General features: G+C 31.6%; 1 protein-coding gene across 2 annotated transcripts in view; it reads left to right on the forward strand.

The window, feature by feature from the left end:
- The window catches only part of LOC114335932 (uncharacterized), a 50293-nt gene that overhangs the window by 11381 nt on the left and 11736 nt on the right, over positions 1-27176 (forward strand). Inside the window, exons 2-6 of one of the 2 annotated variants that reach the window (XM_028286221.2) lie at positions 4634-4738; positions 12400-12495; positions 16200-16395; positions 18661-18885; positions 21830-22021. In XM_028286221.2, the coding sequence (XP_028142022.2) occupies positions 4634-4738; positions 12400-12495; positions 16200-16395; positions 18661-18885; positions 21830-22021 (814 nt within the window). The remainder of the gene's footprint in view (positions 1-4633; positions 4739-12399; positions 12496-16199; positions 16396-18660; positions 18886-21829; positions 22022-27176) is intronic. The other variant, XM_028286223.2, reaches the window with a different exon arrangement.

Consider the following 27176-nt stretch of genomic DNA (forward strand, 5'->3'; position numbering starts at 1 on the left):
GCAATTAGATATCTATGTGATTAATTTTTACAGAAGTAGGTAAAATATTTTCATTTTCTAAAATAGTGAAAATTTAACTGAAATTATTATATAGAGTGGACTTTTATCGTTCTATAAGTTACGTAGTATTTTAATTTTTTCGAAATAAAGTATTTAATTGAAATTAAAGCAAGCTATATGTTTATGAACGTTTCTTTTTTTTTCTCAAATTATTTTTCAAATATATTTTTGTCTCTTTATTATTTATATGGTATACATTCTAAAGTACATTATTTTACTATTGATAGAGTGGAGATTGTTGTTCTAGATTGTTGAATTATAATAAAAATACAAACTTGTTAAATTGTACGATTGTAACAGTTGGAAGATTTTGTAATTATTCAAAAACTTACGGTTTTTTTTTTGTTTTCTTAGACGTCTAGGGTCCCTCGCTTCTGGTAGGCTCTGCAATCGGCTCTCGGCTATGGTACTGCTCTTAGCTCTGCTATCGGCTCTCGGCTTTGGTACTGCTCTTAGCTCTGCAATCGGCTCTCGGCTTTGGTACTGCTCTTAGCTCTGCAATCGGCTCTCGGCTATGGTACTGCTCTTAGCTCTGCAATCGGCTCTCGGCTTTGGTACTGCTCTTAGCTCTGCAATCGGCTCTCGGCTATGGTACTGCTCTTAGCTCTGCTATCGGCTCTCGGCTTTGGTACTGCTCTTAGCTCTGCAATCGGCTCTCGGCTTTGGTACTGCTCTTAGCTCTGCAATCGGCTCTCGGCTATGGTACTGCTCTTTGCTCTGCAATCGGCTCTCGGCTTTGGTACTGCTCTTAGCTCTGCAATCGGCTCTCGGCTATGGTACTGCTCTTTGCTCTGCAATCGGCTCTCGGCTATGGTACTGCTCTTAGCTCTGCAATCGGCTCTCGGCTATGGTACTGCTCTTTGCTCTGCAATCGGCTCTCGGCTTTGGTACTGCTCTTAGCTCTGCAATCGGCTCTCGGCTATGGTACTGCTCTTAGCTCTGCAATCGGCTCTCGGCTTTGGTACTGCTCTTAGCTCTGCAATCGGCTCTCGTTCTCCCGGGTCTAGTGGTCTCTCTCTGAGGGTGTTGCTGGTGTGGACTGTATAGGCTTTCTCAAACTTCCTTGAAGTATTATTTTTCTCGATAGGACCATGAACAATATCCTTTCGATGGCTCAGTGTAGATGTTCTTTAAGTTGTGATGGAAACACCAAATAATAGTAGCAGAGTTTATTGATGAGACTTACACTATGGATGTTGACCCGGGGTACTTTGAGTAGAGACTTAAATGATGAGCGTTGAAGACACTCACTCGCGTTAATGAATTAATAATAATTGAATTTCTAGACAAGAGATCTTAGTTTTATATAAGTTTAAATTGGGTCAATGTAAACACGGGCCCCGCGTGATTTTGTGTATCTAATTAATGTAAATTGTTTATCTTATGTCAGCAACTTTTGGCTGATGTCCAAATTATATTATTGATAATTGACCAAATGTGTATGTAATTTAATTAATTACGTGTGTGTGTTTAATAACAAATAAATGCATTCGATCTACTGGGTGATAAAATGATACTGTCCAATTTCGGATATGAATACTGAATATTTGATATTGGACACTTTTTGAGTTATTAAGACCAAAAATTTTATTTTTTCGTAAAAAAATGCATGTTTTAAATCGGTTTTTCACGTATAACTCAAAAACTATAAGTTTTTACAAAATAGTTATTATTACTGAAATTGATGATAATTAAAAACTGAATATATTCCTTACTTAAAGAACTAAACTAATGTTAGTTCAAAGTCAGTTATTGGCAATTGAATGTGTATTTTTTTCGACGAGTACTCAAATCTAAGTATTCAAGCTTAAATAACGGGAAAACGATGCAATGTATAAAATATACCTGCTAATCATTTGTCAACTTACTTCGAAATACCTATTAAATGAGCTTCAGAACAAGTTAATAGCGTCAAAATTAAGCAAGTTATGATGAAAATAAAAGAACCCTTTTGAATTTGTTAGGAAAAAGTGAAAAATAAAACATACGCCATTTCCACAAAAATTAAAATTTATAATAATCCTTAAAACAATTTCTTTATATTAGCATAAGTAATGATTTCAATAATTTTGACCGGTTTAGAATGCATATTTTTGAAAGAAAACATATAATTAAAAAAATCATAATTTTTAAAATTATTGTAATTTTCATATTCTTTTGAAAACAACTCCAAAACTACTCAATATATGTAAAAATGATAAATACCCAAATTTCAGTTTATTCCGTGTCAAATATTTTACCTGTTTTACTATTTCCATAGGGTAATAAATAACCGAGATAGAAACGTTTAAATCTTAAATTTTGCTGTGAAAACCATGCAACCGGGGCCATTTAACCTTTTATTTTTTTAAAAAGTGAGGGGTCTAAAAGATTAAATTCAACGTGGTTAAATAGCCCTTGGAATTAACTTCCGAACGGTTTTTAGATAAACCTGATATCTTAAAAATAAACGGAGTGATTAAAAAAAAAACAATAACATTTTTTGGAAAAATTAAAAAAAAATTTTGAAAAAGTTTTGGTTCATAAATTTTAATGCTATCAACATGTTCGGGGGCTCATTTAATAGATATTAAGTAAGTTTGACAAATGTTGAATAAGTTTATGTTATAAAATACATCATTTTCCCGTTATTTCAGCTTGAATACTTAGATTTTTTTACTCGCCGAAAAAAATATATATTCAATTACCTATAACTCACTTTTAGTTAAAATTAAAAGGTATTTCTAGTAAAGGATTTATTTTATTTTTTATTAGCTTTAATTTTGGTAATAACAACTTTTTGCAAAAACTTATAGTTTTTGAGTTATTGATGAAAAATCGGGTAAAGCATGCATTTTTCTCAAGAAAAACTAAAATCTTGGATCTTCAATAATTCAAAAGCTTTGAATTTTTTTTATTAATAACTTTATATAACAAATTTTGCTTATAATTTGTCCCTCTATCGAATTATGGGGTTATTTTCAATAAAATAATTTTCACCCCCGAGAAGGGGTAGCATCCACCCCCAGGGTAAAAGCGCAAGTTGGTACCATGTCACCTTTGTTCCTTGAGATATCCTCTAACCACTCACCAATTTTCATGCAAATCTATGGAGGTTCAACGAAATCGGAGGTAATAGCTCATATCCACCTCCAGTGACTGCACTATAAACAGATCAGCGCAGGTCGACCTTATATCGTATCTCAGACTATAAGAAATAATGTTAAAGCTGGAGATCCATTTGCCTCAAATAATTATTAAAATAATAATTCTGTATAAATAAAGAAAATTCTACGTGCATACCTAATAACAGACACATACGTAATATTCATTTAAAAAAATATTGGCTGCTACTAGGACAAATAGATATTATTTTAAAATTTACGAATATAAAGTAGGAGAACTTTTTAATATTAAACAAATGAGTGAATCTGGATTTATTTTTCATTGAATATACAGTAAGGACGTTTAGGTTGGAATAAATTCATTTTTTCGGGAATCGGCGATTTTGGAGAGAAATCCCGAAACAGGTCGATATTTATTTTTAAATTATGATTTTTGGCACATATGTCACACTAGTGACGTCATCCGTCTGGGCGTTATGACGTAATTGATGATGTTTTTAAATGAGAGTAGAGGTCGTGTGATAGCTAATTTAAAAGTTTATTTAATTCTTTATTCAATAATATAAAAATGTGTCCAAATTTTTTTTTCTAAATTAAATCAATTGAGACAAAAAGAGGAATGTATGTAATTCATTTAATTCATAATAAATTTTATTGCTCTCAGAAAACAGAAAGAAATGTTTATTTGACAAATAAATCTTGTTTTCGCTTAAATTCAATGTTAATGCTGACACCCACCTGTCCCTTAGCTGTGAAATAAATATTTTTACCTGTTTTCTGACAACAGTAAAATGTATTGTAAATTAAATAAATTACATACATTCTTGTTTTTTTTGTAATTTAATTTAATTTAAAAAATTTTTGGACACCCTGTATAAATAATTAAGTAAATGCTTATATTACTGAATAGATAATTGATTACCCTTTCAAATGAGCAAGCACACGATTCCTATTCTCATTTAAAAAATCATCGATTACGTCATCACGCCCAAATTGATGACGTAACTAGTATGATATACACGCCAAAAAAACCTTAATTCAAAATTAATAATAGACCGGTTTCGAGACTTATTTCCAAAACCGCCCATTCTCGAGAAAATGAATTTATTCCAACCTAAACGTCCTCACTGTATGTGAATGATTTATAGATTCTCAATTTTAATAAACTTAAAAATATTATTTTCCTCGTCATTTCTTGAGCACTTTCCGATAATTAACTAACTAACTGTTTGCTTTTATATATATATTTTATTTTAATTCAAACCTTTTTGTTTCGTATTGATGAATTTTTATATATTTACTCTATTGTTTTTCGATTTTTGCTTTTTGTTTTATGATTTCTGCAACCATAAAGTAATATGAGACTGTGTAAGTCAATCCATACAATCTTATAAATATTATCTAATTTATTCTTATATTATGATCTATTCGGACTCACTATATTTATATAAAACTATCTTTGATTTTAGGTGGCATCAGAAGTCGAAAACAATGCAGTTAAATCTTTAATTCAACCTGAAGATCAAGAAAGTGTTGAAGTTCTTCCCGAAAAACCTATTGATTTACCAATAGAGGTAAGTTATTATAATTTTTTACCATTAGAAAAAAGCTTATTATACCTATATTTTTTTTAAAAAGACATTGTTTTTATGTTTTAAGATATAAGTATGGAAACATCAAAAAAATATTCCCAACGATGTTATTGTATAATAAATAATATACTTTAAACCGAAAGTGTAAAAATAGTTTCATCATCTTTGGCTCTTCAACTCTTTCTGGATCTAGGTCTGTTCCATGATTAATTATAAAAAATTTCCATTATTTCTTATTATTTACTTTAGTTCTCCAATTTCGCACTTCTTTTCATTCACTGAGCCCTTAAATCCTAATCTTTATGTAGTTACCTTTTCTTCTCCTTCCATCTGAACTTTGGCTATGTATACATTTTTGAGGCTCCTTCATGATTCAACATCGTCCATGTTTCTGAAGCTAGATGAAAATCGGTCCAATAAGTGTTTTATATCATTAACTTCAGTCCTTTTATAACTATGCTTATTGTTAGAAGCCTTTTAGTACCAAATTGAATCTGAGATAAGCTCTTCTCATCAAATTGTATCTGAGCTTAATGCATTATTCTGATTGATTTCTTAAATGCATTAAATCGCTGATCTAAAATATATACCAATGAGGAAGGTATAATTTCGCGTATTATCTTTGAATCGGGAGACAAATTCAGGAAAAAAAACCAGCAGGACGAAGAAGATGCTCCTAGCTGAAAGATATAAAAGGTGAAACATACTAAGAATTACATAAGACAGAAAACAATTATTAATCATAATGATGACCAATATTCAATAATGAAAAGGATATCTAAAGAAGAAACGACAAAAGTATTTTAAAAGTCATTTGTTGTTCCTCCCGCTCTAAAACTAGCTTTTCCAGACTTTCAAATTCGTACTTTTTATATGATATCTGATTTTTCTTAGTTCTATTAGAATGTCTTTTATATTAAGTGTGTCTTTTACTGTTTTCTATTTATTGGTGTCGTTATTTTGATTTCAGAAATTGATATGCACTATTATATTATCTCCCCATCTCATTCGTGAACGTCCTGAGAGCAGGGACGCGCCGTCCATATGGGCAAGGTCGTGCGGCGCACGACGGCGCCAAGGCGTTAAAGGCGCCCTTTGACTCGGCAAAGTTAAATAAATATCCAATTCAAAACTAAATATTTTTTGAAGCAAAAAAAAACATTGCAAAAAATAACTTAGTCCACTCATTCCCAAACATTACTATTTCGTTACGTATAATATTAACTATAGGCACCGATTTCTGTATATAGCTTAAGCCGTTCTAGCTAAGCGTTTATTTGAAAAACAACACATGTTCTTATAGAATAGTAGTTTATTTCTCCAGTTCACACATTTGGTTCACATTGCATAGAAAATTTTGATAGTTTTAGAAAAACAACAGAAGTCCATGCGTTTTATTGTAAAAACAACACTTGTCCCATCCTAGTCAACGGTAGTTGTAAGTGTGAATGATCTTATCCTTAAATGTATCAGTTGTGTGCATTCTTTGATAGTAATAATGTGATGTTTGTTTCTTTTGTATTAGAAATAGTTCAGCATAATAGAAACTATATGTATAACACAATACCTCTCTATTTTCGAATATATTTTGGTAAGTTTGTACAATTATTTTGATATCCACATTCCTTCCAATGAATGTCTTAATAAAAGTAAGATTTGAAATAAATTAAAGCTGAGCAGTTTTACTTGATTTTCCAAAATTTTCATTTTTGGACAAGTGTTGTGTTTCAAATAAACGCTTCAATTACTTAAGATCTAGAATGGGTCAGGAACGGCTAGAAAATCTTACTATTATTTCTACAGAATCTGAGTTTTTAAAGGACCTGAATAACGAAAATCTAATTAATGAATTTGTCAAAGGTAAAGCAAGAAAAGTTCAATTTCTATAAGAAATATCCGTTGGTTTGTACATAAGTACATTTGTTTAAAAAATTGCAATATAAATATGTTTCATTTTTTGATCTTCAATCTTTTTTAATAATTTTAAGTAATGCTGTATAAATTTAACATAGTGTTTATTCTGTTCTGTTTTATTATGCAATATAGTTTTAAAAAATTATTTTTAACAACTACTACACTACTAGAAACAACAGAGATGAAAATACTTCGACGAATACAAAAGTCTGTTGGATAGTGAGAGAAGCGAAAACATAAGAAGATCATGCAATGTAGAAGACATAAAATGGATGGGTGACAAAACGGAAACAGGAGTGGAACGAACACATTAGTAGAATGGCAGAGGATAGGATATTACGAATAGCGCCAGATAAGTCACCAAATTGACGAAGAATTATTGACAGACCAAGAAAAAGATGGTGCGATAATCTAAACAATTTAGGAGGCAAATATTGAAGAATAAACATGCTTTAAAGTCTCCATACAAGAAGGAAGAAGAATATATTATTTTTTATAACAGTACTGTGTACTTATTATTTCCTTAAAAAAAATCTGGGTAGACGTAGAAAAAATTTCATAGTTTTCCACGTTGAAATGTGAAGGAGTGATTGATATTTCTACCCTGGTAATTTTGATAAAGGCGCTTATCAATATTTTGCACGACGGCGCCGAAGTTACTTGGCGCGTCCCTGCCTGAGAGCATTCTTCCTGTCGGGACTTCCTCCCAGAATTACTTGGCAAGGCGGATATTAGGGAGTCTATGAACATGTACTACCCATTTTAGACGTTGCACTACATCCCTAGCCCTATACATCTGTTAGACCTCTGCATTTGTTTTCATTCGATATTGGTTAGTATTCGGGCCGTGATAAGGTCAAAAGATTCTTCTGAGGATTTTTCCCTCAAAACATCTTAGTTGTCTTTCCGTTGCTTTTGTCAGAGCCTACGTCTCACACGCCATCTGCGAATCTTATATGCTCCACCATAAATTTTAAATTTTGTTTTCTGTATAAATACAATCATTTGAATTTTTATAATATTACTTTAAAGTTAACAAATTTTCTAATTACGTTAACGAAATAATATATTATAATAATTAACGAAATATATGATAATAACAAAGAAAACTCAAGACATTCGTGAGATATAAGAATCAGCCTATTGAAAGAGTAAGAGAATTCAAATACCTAGGTACCACCATTAATGAAAATAATGACAACTTTCAAGAAATACGAATCAGAATTGAACAGGCAAGAAGCACATTTAAAAGAGGCGTCTCTGCTGACGGGACTTAAACCATGAGTTAAAAATACGACTGCTGAGGTGCTATGTGCTATCCGTATTATACTACGAGATGGAAGCGTGGACCAGGGCCGGATTTACATGTTGAACCTGTATAGGCATTAATATTTCTGGCGCCCAACGCCTTGATCTGCCCCCAACCCCCTCATAACCAACCAACTTTTGGCTTTCCCTGCTGATTATTTTAATGTAAACACCCTAGTGTTCTTTTGCACTATTAACAATATTCTATGGTTATAAAAGGTGTGTGCTAGGGATTGAAAATAATAAATACAAAATTACCGTACCTAATTAATGTTTTCTAAGGTTTTAATAATAATAGTTAATAGTGATCATATAACTTAAAATAATACACAGAGAGTGCTTACAGTTTTCTTAAAAAACACATAAATAATATGGCTACCTTAAAATGTTTGTTACTTAAACCGTCAGTAGCTATAAATCAAGTCACAGATCAGACTATCATTTTTTTCTGCCAATAATTGCCTTCTCAGCTCTAATGGAGGTTCCACAGTTTCTACTCTTAAGGCTACGGCTCCACGGGCGAGAAATTGACGCTAGCAGTAGCAGTAAAATGAACTTAAGGTTCCGCGGAACGGAATGGGAATAGCCGAACTGAACCGACTACGCACAAGTCCTGTAGTCGGTACAGTTCGGCTACTCCTGTTCCGTTCCGCGGAACCTTAAGTTCATTTTACTGCTACTGCTAGCGTCAATTTCTCGCCCGTGGAGCCGTAGCCTTACGGTTCAATTGGAGTTGATTTCATTGTATTGCACCAATGCAGAGTCGCAAAGCTTTGTTTTGTAAAGCATCTAATTTTTTAAAAAGTTATTATTAGCACTGCCATATAAGAAGCTGTCATAATCTATAATGGGCCTTATATATGATTTATTAAAAGTCAAGGCTGTTTGGGGCTCCGCCCCCCACCATGTCCTCATAATACATTTCAAGAAGTTTAATCCCTTACTACATTTTTGTAAAATTTCTTCAATGTGTGCTCTAAAGGTTAATTTTTTATCTAGAGTGATTCCGAGATATTTTATTTGGTTGGTTAAAGAAAAAATAATATCATTCAGCTGTATGGTCGTACAATTTGGAATATTGTGTCGGGTGAAAATGACCACTTTTGATTTATGCGGAGATAAATCAAAACCTAGATTACTTATATTCTGGATGAAAGGTGTAACTGTTGTATTCAAACTTTGTAAACTTTTATCATAACTTCTTGCATGTGTGTAAAAGACGAAATCATCAGCGTACTGAATAATATTTGCATTAGGTGAAATATTGTGTAAATCATAGGTGTATATATTGAAAAGTAATGGTGATAAAACCGATCCTTGAGGTAAACCCTTTGTAACCAAACGATATTCAGAAATGATGCCGTTATCTTTTCTGATTGCTACTGATCTATTTATGTAGAGTTTAAGTATGGTGTCTGCTACTTCTTCTGGAATTTGTAAGTTGATCATTTTATTTCGTAGTATAGTCCAGTCTACACTATTATAAGCTCCTTTTATATCAAGAAATAATGAAGCTTGGTAGTCATTTCGAGAAAGACTAGTGCAAACATTTCAAGTGCAAAGTCAAAAATTCATCAGTTACTCAAAAGATCTCCACCCTAAATATTCAGGACCTTACAGGATCATACTGGAGTAATAGAAACTCACCTCCTTTATGTGAAGGATTTAGAAACTCAATAGACTTCTCCCCTACAACAGTTAAAGTCAACTTAGATGTTTTATTGTTGAACATTCAAGTAATTATACCTAGATATTCTGAATTAAGATATCTTAAAAATGAAATGATCAATCAGCTATTAAACAAATATCAAATGTATACTGCTATTTACACAGATGCATCAAAAGATCCTTATGGCACAGGTGCGGCGTTTATTGTCCCACTGCAAGTACAACGCAAATTTAAATTGAGTGGAAAAACATGCATTTTTACAGCAGAAGCGTTTGCTATTTTGAAAGCTATAGAATTTATAATGGAAAATAACATTTCATACTTCATAATTTTTTCTGATTCACTTTCGATTTTAAATAGTTTACAATCACATTTACAAATCCACTCCGCATATAGTCATCCTTACATAGCCAAAATAAAAACTTTGCTCTCTCAAATGCAAAAAACTAGAAAATTTATTTTTGTGTGGGTAAAAGCACACTCAGGTATCACATTCAATGAACAAGTTGATAAAACGGCTAAAGAAAGCATACAGTTGGGAGAAGATGTTACACCCTTATTAACATTAGATGAGAGAATAAATATTGCTAAGGATAATTTATATAAAAAATGGTCTAAACAATACAAACATTTTATTTTGACAAAAGGCACAAGATATACATTGCTAGAACCCGATATTCGAAAAAATTACTGGTTTAAAAATTACGATTATCCAAGAAGTTCCATAACAACCATATCTCGGATGAAATTTGGACATGCTTGCTAGCCGGCACATTTATACAAAATAAAAATAATTGATAACAATCTTTGTGATATTTGCAATGAAACGGCGGACTTGGATCATATATTTTTTAATTGTAAGAAGTACACACATCAGTCGGACATTCTTACAAAAAATTTAAGAAGTTTAAATGTTTACGGTCCCTATAATGTTATGTATCTTTTGGCACTGAGTGATAAACGTATTTTTGATTTTATTTTGTTTTTCCTATATGACTGTAAAATTAAGTTATAGAATGACTAGATTAGGCTTGTAACCTTAAATGTCTTTCCTTTTGATTGCCTACATGCCTGCCTTACCGTGTGGGGTGGGTATATAGGTAATCAATAATTATTAAGGAAAAAGAAAAACCCTTGAATGAGAAAAGTGGGACCCTTGTCCTTATCCCAAAATTTTTATTAAGATTAATTTTGCAAAAATTTACTTTGAAAATAAAATGTTTATTATATCTATTCTTAACAAAAAGGTCGGTCAGACTTAGATAACCTTAACTTAGATGACTAATTAGATAGTTTAGATAAGATTATATTATGTTTATGTATGTACTATTTACTTTGTTTCTGGCCGCATGGTCTAATCCTAACGCCAATAAAAAAATCATACTATGGGCTTTCTTCTACTTTTTGCAGCAGCAAACGCATTAATAATGTCGTTATCCACGTTATTTGTAACATCTGTTTAAATTGGCGGTGAGTTTCGACGGTAGCGCTCTCTCGCGGTTTGAAACTGATAAAATTGGTGTATGTGAAATATACAAAACGAGAAAAATAGATATTTATCTAGAAAAACACAAATTAGGAACTGAAATATTATTGAAACCTGCTTACTGAACGAATACACAGAATTAATAGTAAAAGTAATTATGTTTTTTATTTTATTCATTATAATTTTAATATTTAATATATAAATTCGTGCGACTGGATGACTGCTTACGCAGTCAAAGAGGCCATTGAAAATGAGAAGTTTATATGAAATTTAGAGGTTACCTCTGTTTTTGTTGGCTGTGAGTTTCGGTAGCGCTCTCTCGCGGTTTGAAAATTGTACTTTTCTGATAAAATTGTTCAAATTCAATACACAAAGCTGCCACTAACAGTGCTGCCGAAAACTGTCAAATCCTTTCTACTCATCGGCTCACAGCGAATATCTAGAATTGCAGTGTCAGCGTATACTCGGAGCAGGGCAATGCGAACAAAATCCGCCCGTTCCGCGCCCTAACAAATTTAGCGCTCGAGGCCACTGCCTTTTCGGCCTAGTGGTAAATCCGGCCCTGGCGTGGACACTGAAGAAAATTGATTGACGTGAGGAGACTGGATCCATTCGAGATATGGATGTACCGAAGAATACTAAAGGTCTCATGGGTAGACAGAATAACCAACGTAGAGGTAATGAAACGTATGCATAAGGAAAGAGAAGTACTTCTTACAATTAAGAGAAGAAAACTGAGATATATGGGACATGTGATCAGAGGAGATAAATATCTAATACTCCAGGTCATTATTCAAGAAAAATTCAAGGAAAAAGATCCATAGGAACTATACGTAACTCATGAATGGTTACATGAAAGAAAGGTGAATGGTTACATGAATGGTTACATGAAGAACCTTAGGGAATGGTTTGGATGTAGTAACAACGAATTATTTAGAGCCGCGGTCTCAAAAGTAAAAATCGCTCTGATGATTGCCAACCTTCGTAGCGGAGACGGCACCTAGAGAAGAAGAGAATTATTCATATTTTGTACCGATAACTCACTAAATTTTTTAGCTGGATAGTTATCTTGTGCATATTTTCTGATTATCTTATCATTTTTTATGTAAAGCAAGAGTCCTTTATTATTTTGTAGTTTAATTTCTGGCTTTAGATGTCTAATTTGGATACCTTAAAATTCTTATTTTAATTTTTGTGATAACAAGGAGCTCTAAAATTGAGATTTTAAAGTTTTTGTGCAATTAAAAATAATATTAAACATTTTAGGTTCCAGAGACACCTTTCGTGAAATCTTTATTAGCCCCAGAACCACTTAGCGATTCGAACACTGTTCTGCAAAAAGCAGCTCCAAAACCTGCCCAGGTAAATTTGCATGTAACGAAATATTAATTGCATTTAATTTTATTAATTATAGTCCGGGATCCCAGGACCATTTCGACCATTTATTACTAACAAGCTAATTTTTCGTGAGTAGCTTCATTTTGACGAGACGCCCAACTATTGCCGTTACAACAATTTTTGTTTGTGGTAGCTAAAATGTATTACTAACTGGGTTATTTTTGTTAATAATTCTCAAGATAATTATCTCAATTAGACGAAAACATAGTTGTACTACAAAAATGCAAGGTCTTATCAAAGAGTTCCACTTTTCAACGTGTATCATTAAAGAGGCCATGAAAAATAATTACTAACCATCTGATTTTTTTTCTGTCGATTCGTTAAAATTTATATATCATACAGAACAAGTAAAAACTTCTTTTGTATAATGGTAAAAAAGTTTATTGAAAAACTATTAAAAAGTCATCCCAAAGGATCGCAAAACGTTTTCGATCTAGATCAGATCCTGTTCAGTGCCTAGAACGAAGTATTTCTACGTTAGAATGAATACAAAAGGTTAAAATTATGACTAGTTAAAGACAAAATGTGGATAATACTTACGTTCTGCTTAGTAGATGAAACTAGCAACATTATAGAGTAGGTGACATCGAGAAATATGATTTACATTTTTAAAAACTGATGTTAGTAGCGACATTGATTTTGTTAATATTTATATAATTTAACACTTACATTGGCCTACAAATTGTGTGGTACGTTGTCCTGGTCCTACGTTCAAAAGTTATTAATACCACAAGACCATTTTTTTTATTAGTAACTGTAGGTCAAAAGTATCACGTGATTGTTATGTGTATTTTTCATCCAAATAAAGCAATATCGTACAAGAAAACAGGTATGTATCGCAAGTCCAATAAGATTTAAATGCGCATAAAAAATGTGATGAAACGGCCTATGCGCCTATATTCGTTGCTACCACACTGTAAACAACTGTGTGCGCATGGGTACTTATAATAATGCAACTCAGCTCTAATAGCAGAAATTAAATTTATTTTTAATTTCATTATTTCAAATATTATGTATTTAATTGGAGGACCGAAATAACGGATCATGTAAATTGTAGAACAACGTGGGTGTTAAATTATACAGGGTGTCCCGAAAAGATTGGTCATAAATTATACCACAGATTCTGGGGTCAAAAATAGGTTGATTTAACCTCACTTACCTATATACAAAAGTGCACACAAAAAAAGTTCAGCCCTTTGAAGTTACAAACTGAAAATCGATTTTTTTTCATATATCGAAAACTCTTAGAGATTTTTTATTGAAAATAGACATGTGGCATTCTTATAGTATTATAGTAGCAACATCTTAAAAAAAAAATTAAAGTGAAATTTGTGCACCGCATTAAAATTTTATGTGGGTTTTGTTCCCTTCAACCCCCCAAACTTTTGTGTACGTTCCAATTAAATTATTCTTGTTGCACTATTAGGTAAACACAATATTTTTAAAACTTTTTTGACTTCTAGTACTTTTTCGATAAGCCAGTGTTTATCGAGATATTTTGATTATTTGTCGAATCCATCACATATTTGTATATGGTTAAGTACGATTATAGATAGCTGTCAATAATCTGAAAATTTATTTATAATTTACATTATTAGGTATATTTTGAAAAAGAAGCCACATCTCGATAAAAGGTGACTTGTCAAAAAAAGACTAAGAGGCAAAAAAGTTTTAAAAACACTGTGTTTACCTAATGGTACCACAATAATAGTTTAATTGGAACCTACACAAACATTTAGGGTGTTTAAAGGAACAAAACCCCCATAAAATTTTTATGTAAACATATTAAAAAAGAAGCCGCATCCCGATAAAAACTGGCTTATCTAAAAAATACCAAGAGGCAAAAAAGTTTTAGAAACGTTGTGTTTAACTAATGGTACCACAACAATTAATTAATTGGAACGTACACAAAAGTTTGGGGGTTTGAGAGAACAAAACCCCCATAAAATTTTTATGGGGTGAACAAATTTCACTATAATTTTGTTTTAAGATGTCCCTGCCATAAGAATACCCCATGTCAATTTTCAATAACAGATCTTTAATAGTTTTCGATATATTGAAAAAATCGATTTTCATTTTGTAACTTCAAAGGGCTGTAACTTTTTTTATGACCACATTTGTACAAAGGTAAGTTAGGTTCAATCAAACTATTTTTGACCCCAGAATGTCTGGTATAATTTATGACCAATCTTTTCGGGACACCCTGTATAAATATTAACTAACCAACAGAAAAAAAATCAAGTGGTTAGTAATTATTTTACTCGTTCATGGGACATGTTGAAAAAAGAGGCTCTTTGACAAGACCTTGCATTTTGTAGGACAAATATTTTTTCGGCTAATTGAGATAATAATAATTATTTTGAGAATTAACAAAAAAAAAACAGTTAGTAATAAAGTTTTTAGAATTGTCAAATTAATATATTTCATCCTTGCTACCGCTGTTAGCTACCACAAACGAAAATTTTCGTACAGGCAATTGTTGGGCATCTCATCGAAGCGAAGCTATTTACGAATTTATTACGAATTTACGAATTTATTAATTCACGAAGATTCAGCTTGATAGCATGAAATTATTTTTACATCAGTTATTTTTATTACAACTTTTGATAGGACCAGGATAACGTACCACGAAATTTGTAGGACAAAGAGGGTATTAAATTATATAAATATTAACTAATCAACAGAAAAAAATTACGAATTAAAATAGAAAAGGCTAGAAGTGCATTCACTAATATGAAACAAATATTTTGTAGTAGAGACGTCAGCCTAAATCTTAGAAAGCGAGTACTAAAATGTTATGTATCTTCTGTTCTTTTATATGGTGTGGAGACATGGACTCTTAATAAACAATGCCTCAATAGATTGGAAGCATTTGAGATGTGGACGTATCGAAGAATGCTGAGAATCTCCTGGACAGACAGAATAACCAATGAGGAAGTACTAAGGAGAATACAGAACAGCAGGGAGATACTGAATTCCATCAAAATAAGAAAACTTCAATACTTGGGTTATATAACACGTGGTGAGAGATATAAACTCCTAAAATTAATTATGCAGGGAAAGATTCAAAGAAGGCGCAGCATAGGTAGGAGAAAAATGTCCTGGCTGAGAAATCTCAGAGAATGGTTTGGATGCAGCTCAACTGAACTCTGTCGGGCTGTAGTGTCAAAAGTGAGAATAGCAATGATGATTGCCAACCTTCGTCGCGGAGATGGCAAGTAAAGAAGAAGAAAAAAAAAGAAAAGAAATCAGATGGTTAATAATTATCTTTCATGATCTCTTTAATGATACACGTTGGAAAGGGGGGACTCTTTGATAATACCTTGCATTTTGTAGGACAAATATTTTTTCGGCTAATCGAGATAATTATCTTGAGAATTAATAAAAATAACCCAGTTTATAATACATTTTTGAGAATCGTCAAATCAACATATTTCACCCCTGCTACCCTTGTTAGCTACCACAAACAAAAATTGTTGTAAGGACAAAAGTTGGGCGTTTCCTCAAAATGAAGCTACTCACGAAACATTAGCTTGTTAGTAATAAATGTTAAAAATGGGCCTGGGATCCCGGACTATTATAAGAAATAACTTTAAAATTCGTCCTATTGAATTTGAGTATTCCCAATAAATATTTTAATATAATACTTTGTATTTTTTTTCTTACAGACCTTAGACAGTGTCTTACAAGAAACTCAGAACATCATCAGAGTTGGTCTTAAGAATTTGAGAGACTCTTTCAAACCAAACAAAGGCGAATTGGGTCCCACTGCTGAACAATGGGCTACGTTGGAGAAACAAGTTGACGAATACTTCTCAGAAGAAAAGCACAAACTCGCTATTAGACAATCTCAACCAGTAGAAGGTATGTACATTAATAGACAATGGAAGCTAATGCGTCTGGAATTTTTGACAATTTGTTTACGACAATTTTTTTGTGTTAGCAATATAGTAAATTATTTCAACATAAGTGCAGATCACGGGTGGATGGTACACAAATTAGAAGAGAGAAGAGATGAAAATCTATCTTATAAATATTTTAATTAGGTAATAGGGGAGAATGGGGGAATGGGAACCACTTAACTATAATCTTTAATAAAAAACAAATTTTAGGTTATATAAAAAATCGGTCCAGGTTAAGTGCTAGTTTAAAATGTTAATTATCCATCGCTATTATTATTGCGTCAATTTATTTAGTTATGTTAAAATTATTATGAAATTACTAAAAATAGTGAATGGCTCCAATTGCCCCAATAGGTCGGGTAATAGAAACCACAATTTATTTTAAGTTTTATCTGTATTAAAGTTTTAAGTTTCATACCAAAGATAGTAATAAATTGTTTTCAACTCATTTTGTTTAAACAAAAGTCACAGAGATAATCTTTAGCTGTGTCAACCCCCGAACAATCTGCATGTACCCATCGACCACAATATGTACAGCGATACCATAGTTCTGCCACTTTTCCCAGAATCATAGAAGATAAAACATAAATCTGTTTCATCTTAATTATCCGAGTTATCATCACAAAGGTCTTTATCACTGACATTTTCTTCATCCGATGAGTCTTCAAAAACTTGACGTTTTACGTTTGATCGTTTATCGGTTTTATTTTTGGGTTTTTTTGACTTTCTTGTTTGTGTTTTTACTTTTGTTTTTTCGTTTGTGTTTTTACTTTTGTTTTTTTTCGTTTGTGTTTTATTTTTGTTTTTTTCAGTCTTTTCTCGTTTTTCTTTTTTATCCTGCTTATTTTCTTATTTTTCTTCCAATACTCTTTTCATTGGTGTTACTGTAAGAATTTCAGAATGTTGTTTCGCTCTCGCCATTTTCTTTGCAGGCATATGTGTTTCTGGTAACGGTGAAGATTTGTTAAGAATATCTTTGTAAATCTTCTAAACTCCAAGAACCCTTTACAGTCTGCCTTTTTCGATTTCTCGGCATCTGTAAAAAAATATATTTTGAAGGTTATCGGGCAATCAGAGTCACTAATGGGGTAATGGGAGCCACTAAACGCCTAATGGTTCCCATTACCCGTTTTGTTTAGAAAATTTTAACCTATGAAAAAAATTACCAAAACCAGGTGATTAAAAAAACAAATCACGTGCAGTTATCTTTTAGGTAGTTAAGTTTAGTTTGCATAAAATAGTTTTTAAGAAAAACATATTGGAACCAACTTACCGTGAATTTTGTAAACCACGTGTATTATAACGATTACTGCAAAATGTTTACTATGCTCACACAAGAATCAAACAACATTGAATACTGAATAAACATCTGCAACGATGTCGCTGGTTCTCTGCATTGTCGGTAACGTGTCGCCAGTGTCAGCAAGTATTTAAAAGCGCGTGATTTAAATAAAACTGGATGGCTCTCATTACCCGATAGCTCCCATTCCCCCATTCTCCCCTACCAATTGCATAGTATACAGGGTGATGCAAATAAACGGCCAATTAGAAATATCTCGAGCACCAAAGATAAGTGAATCATGAAAATTGGAATTAGAGGTTCTGAAGAGTGAACTGTTCGTTGAAAATATTTTCATCTATCTGCTACTTCCGACTTCCGGATATATTGGAAGTTGCTAATAACTTCGTTTTTTTTAATGGGACACCCTATATTTTTACATTTTTGGATTATCTTCGATGTCGTATTTCTTAAAATAGGAGGTTATATGCATACCACACTGGTCGCAGTATTCTGCGGTTGAGTAAACCAATAATAGGGCGCTGGTTCTTAGAACTTTTGCTGATGCTCTCCATAATGAGTTTTAAAGTTTTTATATGATATTGTTTCGTATTCTGGCTTTGCAGAGACTAAGTTAGTTGTATTAATCATATTTATTAGCCTTTGTTTAAATATTTTTCTAGACTTCCTCTTTTTAGTTTTTCATAAAATAATGTTACACTGGCTTATGGGCTTACATGCCGCAGTCTGGTAATAGTCTGAAGCAGATATAGTTAAATACGATGCAAACGATGGATATAGTTCTTCCTGCCATAGTCAGCTCACGTATGAAGACAGCAGCCTTCCTATTTTACAATTACAGACCACTGTTTAGTAACCCATATATCATTACAAGAAATCAGATGTGAAAGTAAACTATTTACTTTAAAATATCTCTGAATATTACAGGTGGATCTACAGCAGCACCAGTAGCCCAACAGCCTCAAAATAACTGGGTCCAGAATATCGTTAATGGAATTAATGGAATTGCTAGTAACTTTGTCCAGAGTATACAGAGTATAGGAAGTGCTACTAGTGGTGGAGCACAACCTCCCAATGGACAAGCAGATGAAGGAGCGGCAGGAGCACCACCAAGTAATGGATTCCAAGGATTCGTTCAGTTTTTCAATAATGGTAATATTTTAAAAAATTACTCTATCAGAATCATCAAAACTATCATGAATTTTGTTACTTTTATTAGTACAAAATAAAAGCCCTATCTTGCAAAATGTATAGTTAAAATCCCCAAAACGGGATTTATCACAACAGAACGTTTTTTCGGAAACAATATTCCATCATCACTGTTATAAGTTTACATGTTTAAAGCCTCCAAAATATACGGGTAAAACCCTAAAGTTGTTTTAAAATTGTTAAGGCTACATTATTTTATAAAATTTTTAAAGGATGTTAAAAATAATATTTCCATATTAACCCCTGACATTACATGACATCAATCATATTGGTTGGAATATTTAAAGATAGCACCTTATATGACAGTACAACTCCAGTTGTCATCTAAACTCTGCCATGTAAGGTCCTACCTTAAATTATCCAACCAATATGGTTCATGTCATGTGATGTCAGGGGTTAACCTGGAAATATTTTTAACGTCCTTTAAAAATTTTATAATATAATGTAACCTTCACAACTTGAAAACAACTTAAGGGTGTTTACCCGTATATTTTGATGGCTTAAAACATGTAAACCTGTGATAACACTGATGATGGAATATTGATTACGAAAATATTCTGTTATATAATCCTTTTTAGGGATTTTAAACATACCTTTTACAAAATAAGGTTTTTATCTACGACTGATACATAATATATGTATTATACTTGTGGTGTTTGCAATATAATGCCATATAATAATCCCTTAGGGATTAATAATGCGGGATTAATAGCTATTAATCCCTCTGGCACAACAATCACAAAATTCACCACGGAAACAAAATAATCAACCTCAAAAAGTGTCACTGTCAAACGAATAGTATATTTGACAGTTTGTGTTGAGATGGACGAAAATGAAGAATCTTTTAATTGTACACCACCAGAAATTGTAGAACTAGCTACAGCAACAGCATCTACCTTAATACCTGAAACATCGAAATCCATTTATAATAAAACGTACGCAACCTTCAACGAATGGCGTGTTCGAAGTCAACACAGGTAGCTGAAGGATACATTGATCAGTCTATGAGAAACAAGGCAACTACAGCAGATACTATCGCTAAAGAGATAAACAGTAATGTACCATCTTCTTGTTCTACAGCAATCGAGATCCCAAATATTTGTATTAAAAACTCTACTAAAGTTAATGATGATTCTCAACCAATTCAGTTTATTAATTGTACTATTACTAATTTTAATGTTTTTAACAAATAAAGTTGTTCATTAAAAATCTTAAATTAATTAATTTGTCGTAGATAAAGTAGAGTATACTACTCGCAATAATGGCTCTCATTCCCTCGGAATGTTACTCCCTCGCCGCTAACGCGGCTCGGTTCGTATAAATATTCCTCGGGAATAATAGCCATCATTATTGACTCGTGGTATAATCTACTATAATTTTTTGTGATTTATTGTATACAGCCAGTTATAGGAATTTTTCCTCGCGATATTTTTATTAATGGTTATAGATTTTATGTCAAATTTACCTTTTATAGATAGAAAGGATTTTGAACACTGTTTCTATTTACGGACACAATCTTTTAGTAAGGGAGCTGGTAGACATTTTTAGGCAGGTGTTTGAGGCATTCTAAAAAATTTTCAAATACAGTGGAACCCCGATAAGTCGGCCCCCGATAACCCGGAACTCCGGCTAACCCGGACCGATTTTTATCAGACAAACATTTCAACAATAAAAATGTATTGCTGTTACAAAATCTCGTGAACCTAATTCATTCATTTGGTGACGTCAATATACGAACGAAACGATTGATGAATCCGACATTACTGAAAATATCAGGGTGCAGATGGGACCCTGTCGCGCAATTCGCAGCAAATAAAATAGTCGTATGTTTTTGGCTTCATTTTATTTCGGTTATACATACGCATTTTCAAGGTTCACGAGGTTTTGTACCAACTCTATGTAATATAATATTTGAGAGATAATGGAACCGGATTGAACTACATATACCATAGTAAAAATGACTCATGGTACACCACATTCATTGTCGAAAACAACAGGCACCTGTATTATCCTTTATTTTTTTGAAACTGTCTGTGTTAGCATTGTTTAGAAAAGACTATTAAAATTCTTTTTTTAACAATGGTCTTAGTCATCACTGTTATTAAATAACATAACATCAGAGACGGTATTGTGTGTAGTAAAGTCGTATTATTGTTCGCTTTCGTTTTGTAATCGTTCGTAAATTTATTCAGATTTTGTGTTTGCGTGTCTTTTGTCTATAAGGGCAACAAAACGTAAAAATGTTGTAGTGACAATGGAAAAGAAACTAGAAGCATTAAGTAGAATTGATAAAGGTGAATCTTGCAGCATTATATTATGGTGTCGGTACATCTACAGTATCGGATTGGAAGAAAAATAGAACTAAAATCGAACAATTTTTTTTTTCAAAATGATAACAAAAGACAGTTTAATCGGTGCAAAGCTAATAAAGCTAAGAATGAGACTTTTGACGACGCTTTGTATGTGTGGTTCTGTGTGGAATGCGAACGTGGTTTACCAGTGTCTGTGTGACAATTATAACGGAGTTTATCTGTAAGCATACCATATTTTATTAATTTTTACCATTTTCTACGGCTAACCCGGATTTTCGATAACCCGGATCGGCCGCGGTCCCAATTAATCCGAGTTAACGGGGTTCCACTGTACATAATCCTTCTATAATATCGTAATACAGAAAAAACAGACCTGGTTGGATGATATCGCTCCCTTTTCTACTACTAAAAGTGCCATTTAGATTTTTTTTGAAAATCATCATACCCTTTTTATACTGCTAATAATTAAAATTTTTAAGAACTTTAACTTTAACTACCAATGTATTAATTAGACCGTTTTTAATTAATATTTTAAAGAACTATTTTTAAATAAAGTACCTATGTATGCTTTTTAGGCATAAGCAACATTGTATCTACTATCACAGGTACAAATAATAATCAACCTACGACTTCAAATAACAACCTTAGTGATCCTGGAAGCGGTGCCACTCAAGCGCCTGGTAATGTTATAGGAGGATTTTTTGGTACCATTGTAAGTAATGTACAAAATGCTTTTGGCATTCAACCACCACCACAAGGAGCACAAGGTAAGTATTACATGTTTATCTTTAAGTACATTTATATTAATTAACGTCACTAATACAGTAAATGCACGGCAACAGAATGAGTATAGAGGAAACGTATATAGTGACAAAGAACTGAGTCTATACTACAATCACCATCAATCTGCACTAGAAATAAACAAACCAAGACACGGTAAATGCGACGAGGAGCACCCTCGAATCATAATCTACAATGTATATACATTGTAAATTCAAAATCATGATTTACAAATCATGATATACATTGTAAATTATGATACGGGAGTGCTCCTTGTAGCATTTATCGTGTCTTGGTTTGATTATTTCTAATGCATCTTGATTGTGATTTTAGTATAGAAGTTCTACAATTACGGTTGCAATCCTTATCTGACGTGTAAGAGAACATCCATAAACTACGTCGTAAAAATTTCGGGACCCCCCTTTATAGTGATTTTTTTAAATTCCATGATATTTCTGTATTTTTTAAAGTTAGCTTTCAAAGTTTATTTACTTACTATGTAGCTCATTAATATTCGCGTACAACAATTAGCTAATTATATCATGGATAAAGGGACACGCGGGCATTAGGGGTAACGACATAGTAGACAGGCTAGCCAAATCCGCCCTAGAAATAGGCGAAGAACCTCCCTTGATCTTATTACCCATTTCGGATATTGATATTATTAGTAAAAGACATCAAAAAGAAAACTGGCAAATGTATTAAATAGTGTGATGTTATGTCTTCTGGTCCCAATTAATTAAAACTCAGGTTTTCCGATAACATTATATTTAATTCAAAGCCGATGATTCACTACATAAGTTGTTTACAATATTAACTTGACCTATCCTATACGTGAATACCTTCCAACTACATCGATAATCATAATAATCTTTCTCGCCCGAGTTAATGTTTATATACACATTTAAATAATAACAAAACATGACAATTCAATGTTACTTGCGGTTATTGAATCCAAGAACAGATACTACATGGATTAATGACTTTGAATGAGTTTTAAACATCTTTTGTACAGGGTGATATTATAATACCACACCTCCCCGTTTTGTTAAAATTACATATTTTTAAAATGTGATGCTCCTCTTTCCCTTTTACAAAAATGTTTATGGTTCCCTAATACTATTTTCAAAAATTAAATTTTCTAACTATGCTAACTAACTGTAACATGGTACATTTCAGATCAATCAATTTTTCCCTAAACATGTATATTCTTTTTCCTATTTTACACAAAAGTTCATATTTTCCCTATACTAAACTGGTATTTTATAACCTATTACTAGTTCACGTACTTTCACGTCGTGTCTTTTCGTCCTTTTTTTTTTCCGTTCACTAATTCACTTCATCAAAACAGTGTCCACAGTGAATGAAATTGATCCTTACTTTTAAATAGTCTTTTAGTGCCTATAATCCGTAATTAATCTAATTGTAATAAAATCTCGAATTTAATACTTCCTAAGCTAAGCTAAATATTACCTAAACCTCTATTAAATGGTATATAAAAAAAGAATTTAACGTTACTTTACTATTTCATCTTATTATTTCAGTCTTATTTTGATTTATTTATATACGCCTTACTAACTTTAAAATATTGTACCTATAATAAAAATGTAATCTCTCTAAAAACTTCTAATATGTCTCTAAAAACTTCTAGTAACTCTCTTGTACCTATAATAAATATTTAATCTCTGTTGCTGAATGTCTAAAAATTTCACTTTTTGTGTCCCTTTGCTTACTATCTACTAACACTATTGTAAGATATTGTCTATCCTTAATTCAAACACTTCCATTTTCCGCGAAAATTTATCCTGAATTCATTATATACAAAAAATAAGTTATTTATAATTTACGTTACTTTAGAGAAAAAAAAAAATTATAACTTTAATTCTTAGACATAATTATTTAATGATTAGCTACTTATTTGATATTATTCTTAATTCTGCTTGTTTATTTTGACATTTCTGAAAATTTTATGTTTCTTCTTTCATTTTTCCCACATATTTTCCTCTTCTTCTTCTTGTCTGGTACTACAACTCATATAATTCATTTTTCTTTATATAATAGCACTTCTACAGTGTACATAATTCATCTTCATATACATATTTCATATAACAATCATATATCATATATCTCATATATCATTTCATATAACATCATAATCATCACTTCATATACTAGCTCCGATACCTTCGTTTTACCTTAATAAAAGAGGTTTCACTCGGATGTCTTAGTTCTCCGCCAATATTAACCCGAATTTTCGCCCTGATCTGTACGCACCATTAAGGTGGTATAGTTAACTCAAAACACGAAATAGGTATTTTATGCGGTTCAAATTCTTCTAAAAATATCACAACCTCAATCCCTTCCTTTGAGGCCGTTGTTTATTCACGAATAATCATGAATAAAATAGGTACCCTTCAAAACACAGAGTGGGTCTCTAATAAGCTTTCAAGCTTCTATAAATCACTTAGTACCTTCCTAATTTGACAAGAGCAGTGGGTTTCTTATTGTCTCTAGTTGCCTCATAATATTTAGCTTATAATATTGTTAGTTCTTCTTCTTATCTATATAGTCCTCCAGATTCTTTATCTCGACTCTTCAGGTCGGTTCGTTAAAAATATATCTCTTTCTTATAGCAATGTTTGTCTTAAAGCTCTTATATCAACGTATGTCATCACTAATCATTATTCATTAAAAAATATCATTTATCACTCAAAAAATATTAATTCAGGTTCATATCATACAAAATTTAACACAAAATCGATTAAAATGTACCTATAGAATCAATAAATATCAATAATAAAAACAACTGGCTAACAAAAATTCAATAATAGTATACATATTCGTCAATAAAAAAATAGCATATGCAAAAGTTAGATAAAAATATTCAAAATAAGTTTATATCTCAAACTTCGATAGAAATTTTTGGAAAAAATTCGAGATTCCATAAAATATTCAAAAATAACCGGACTAAAAATCGAAATCGGATAGAGATTTTTCAAATAAATTCAATAAAAATTCAAAATTCAATAAAAATTCAATAATAACATATATAATAAACTTTGATAAAAATATTCAATTCAAAAAATCACTTCATGTTTCAAAATTCATAGATAAAAAAAAATCGATACTTCATAAATTATTCAAAAATCAGCAAAGATAAATATTCAATTTTCAATAATAATATAAAACGAGGGAAGCATTTTTAATAAAGATAGACATTCTTACTTACATTTTATTTCCACTTTGTCTTTACACTGTCGCTCACTGGGTTTCCTGTCCATCTTCGCCGTCTCCGTTTCCAATTTGTTGCCGCCATCTCTGCTCCTTTCAGAAGACCTCCTCTAATCTGCAGGATCAGCCATGTATTAAATAGTGTGATGTTATGCCTTCTGGTCCCAATTAATTAAAACTCAGGTTTTCCGATAACATTATATTTAATTCGAAGCCGATGATTCACTACATAAGTTGTTTACAATATTAACTTGACCTATCCTATACGTGAATACCTTCCAACTACATCGATAATCATAATAATCTTTCTCGCCCGAGTTAATGTTTATATACACATTTAAATAATAACAAAACATGACAATTCAATGTTACTTGCGGTTATTGAATCCAAGAACAGATACTACATGGATTAATGACTTTGAATGAGTTTTAAACATCTTTTGTACAGGGTGATATTATAATACCACACAAACATATTATCGAAACACGAGAACTGGAAGTAATTATACAAACAAATGCAGCCTGACATTCCCATAAAAAGATGGTTTATGGTTTCATTCTGTATCAAATCGCCATTTCATAAGAGTTATAAATAGAGTGAGATGTAATCACGCTCTTACTCCCCTTCATATGTTCAGTTTGGGTCTCACAGAGTCACCTAACTGTAAGTGTGGAAAAGAAGGTGATCTACTACATATTCTCCTCGAATGTTCCCATCAATCAGTACATATTAACAAATTTTATGATAATCTTAATATTTTAAAAATTCCACTTCCCGTCTACCTGAACAATTTGATTTTTTCTGAAGATATTAATACATTAAAAACAATTTACGAACATATCAAAAACTGTAAATATAAATATTGTAGCAATATAATTAACCCTGTATTTAAGTAATTTTGTTAAAATAAAACAGGCATGTTTGTTAAAACAAAACAAACATGTTTGTTTTGTTATTTTTTTAAACCTGTAGATTTAAGTAATTATTGTATATTATAATCGAAAGAAAAAGAACAAGAAAAAAAAAGAGAAAAAAGAAACAAAAAAAAGAGAAAAAAAAAACCAAAAAAAAAAGAAAAAAAAAAAGAAAAAAAAAAACTAAGAAGATCTAAACCTCCGAGATATTGAATCGGGTTTATGTCTTAGCCTAGTAAAAAAAAAACAATTAAAAAAAGGAAAATAAAAATCAAATTAAAAATACAATAAAAAAATATACAAAAAAAATAAATATATGTATACAAAAAAATATTTACTTCCAAAACAGTGTATTTTTTTAGAGTTTGTATGTGAGTTTGTTATGTACATATATTTAGAGTTAGAAATGCAGAAAAAATTCCTATGATTGAAAAAAAAAATTGTTTGTTTTTAAAATAAAATGTCTGGCTAATTGGCTCAGCCAAAGCCATCAAGTTAACAGAAAAAAAAACTAATTAGCTTTATTGGGACAAAAGACAATACTTTTATCGACTTCCGATATGCTTTCTTAACTGCATCATATAAATCTTGATACTTATTTGGTTTTGATTTCAATACTATTTCTTTTATCAAGTATAAATACAATGTACTAACTAAATAAAATAGAATATTTTATTTCTATTCATTCTTGTAGAATTGTTTCACACATAGTATTCAGCAAATAAATGAACAATTTAATATTTACTGCTTGTTCTGTATAGAAGCGTTTGTATAAATACATAGAACAATGTTTTATTGTTTTTATTCTGTACAAAATTGCTAGCAATATTATTAAGGCTGTGAGTGATAAAAACGGAACGTACTTTCTAAAAAAAACATCAAAATTATATTAATCACAACCACAACAATTCAATTGACAGATGTACAATAATTAGGTACTTATCTAGACTCTGTAATCTCGTCTGCTTTTTGTTCCTGCGCAACTAATGTTAAACT

Source organism: Diabrotica virgifera, chromosome 1, assembly GCF_917563875.1.
Source record: "Diabrotica virgifera virgifera chromosome 1, PGI_DIABVI_V3a".
In the NCBI taxonomy this organism is placed as follows: Eukaryota; Metazoa; Arthropoda; class Insecta; order Coleoptera; family Chrysomelidae; genus Diabrotica; species Diabrotica virgifera.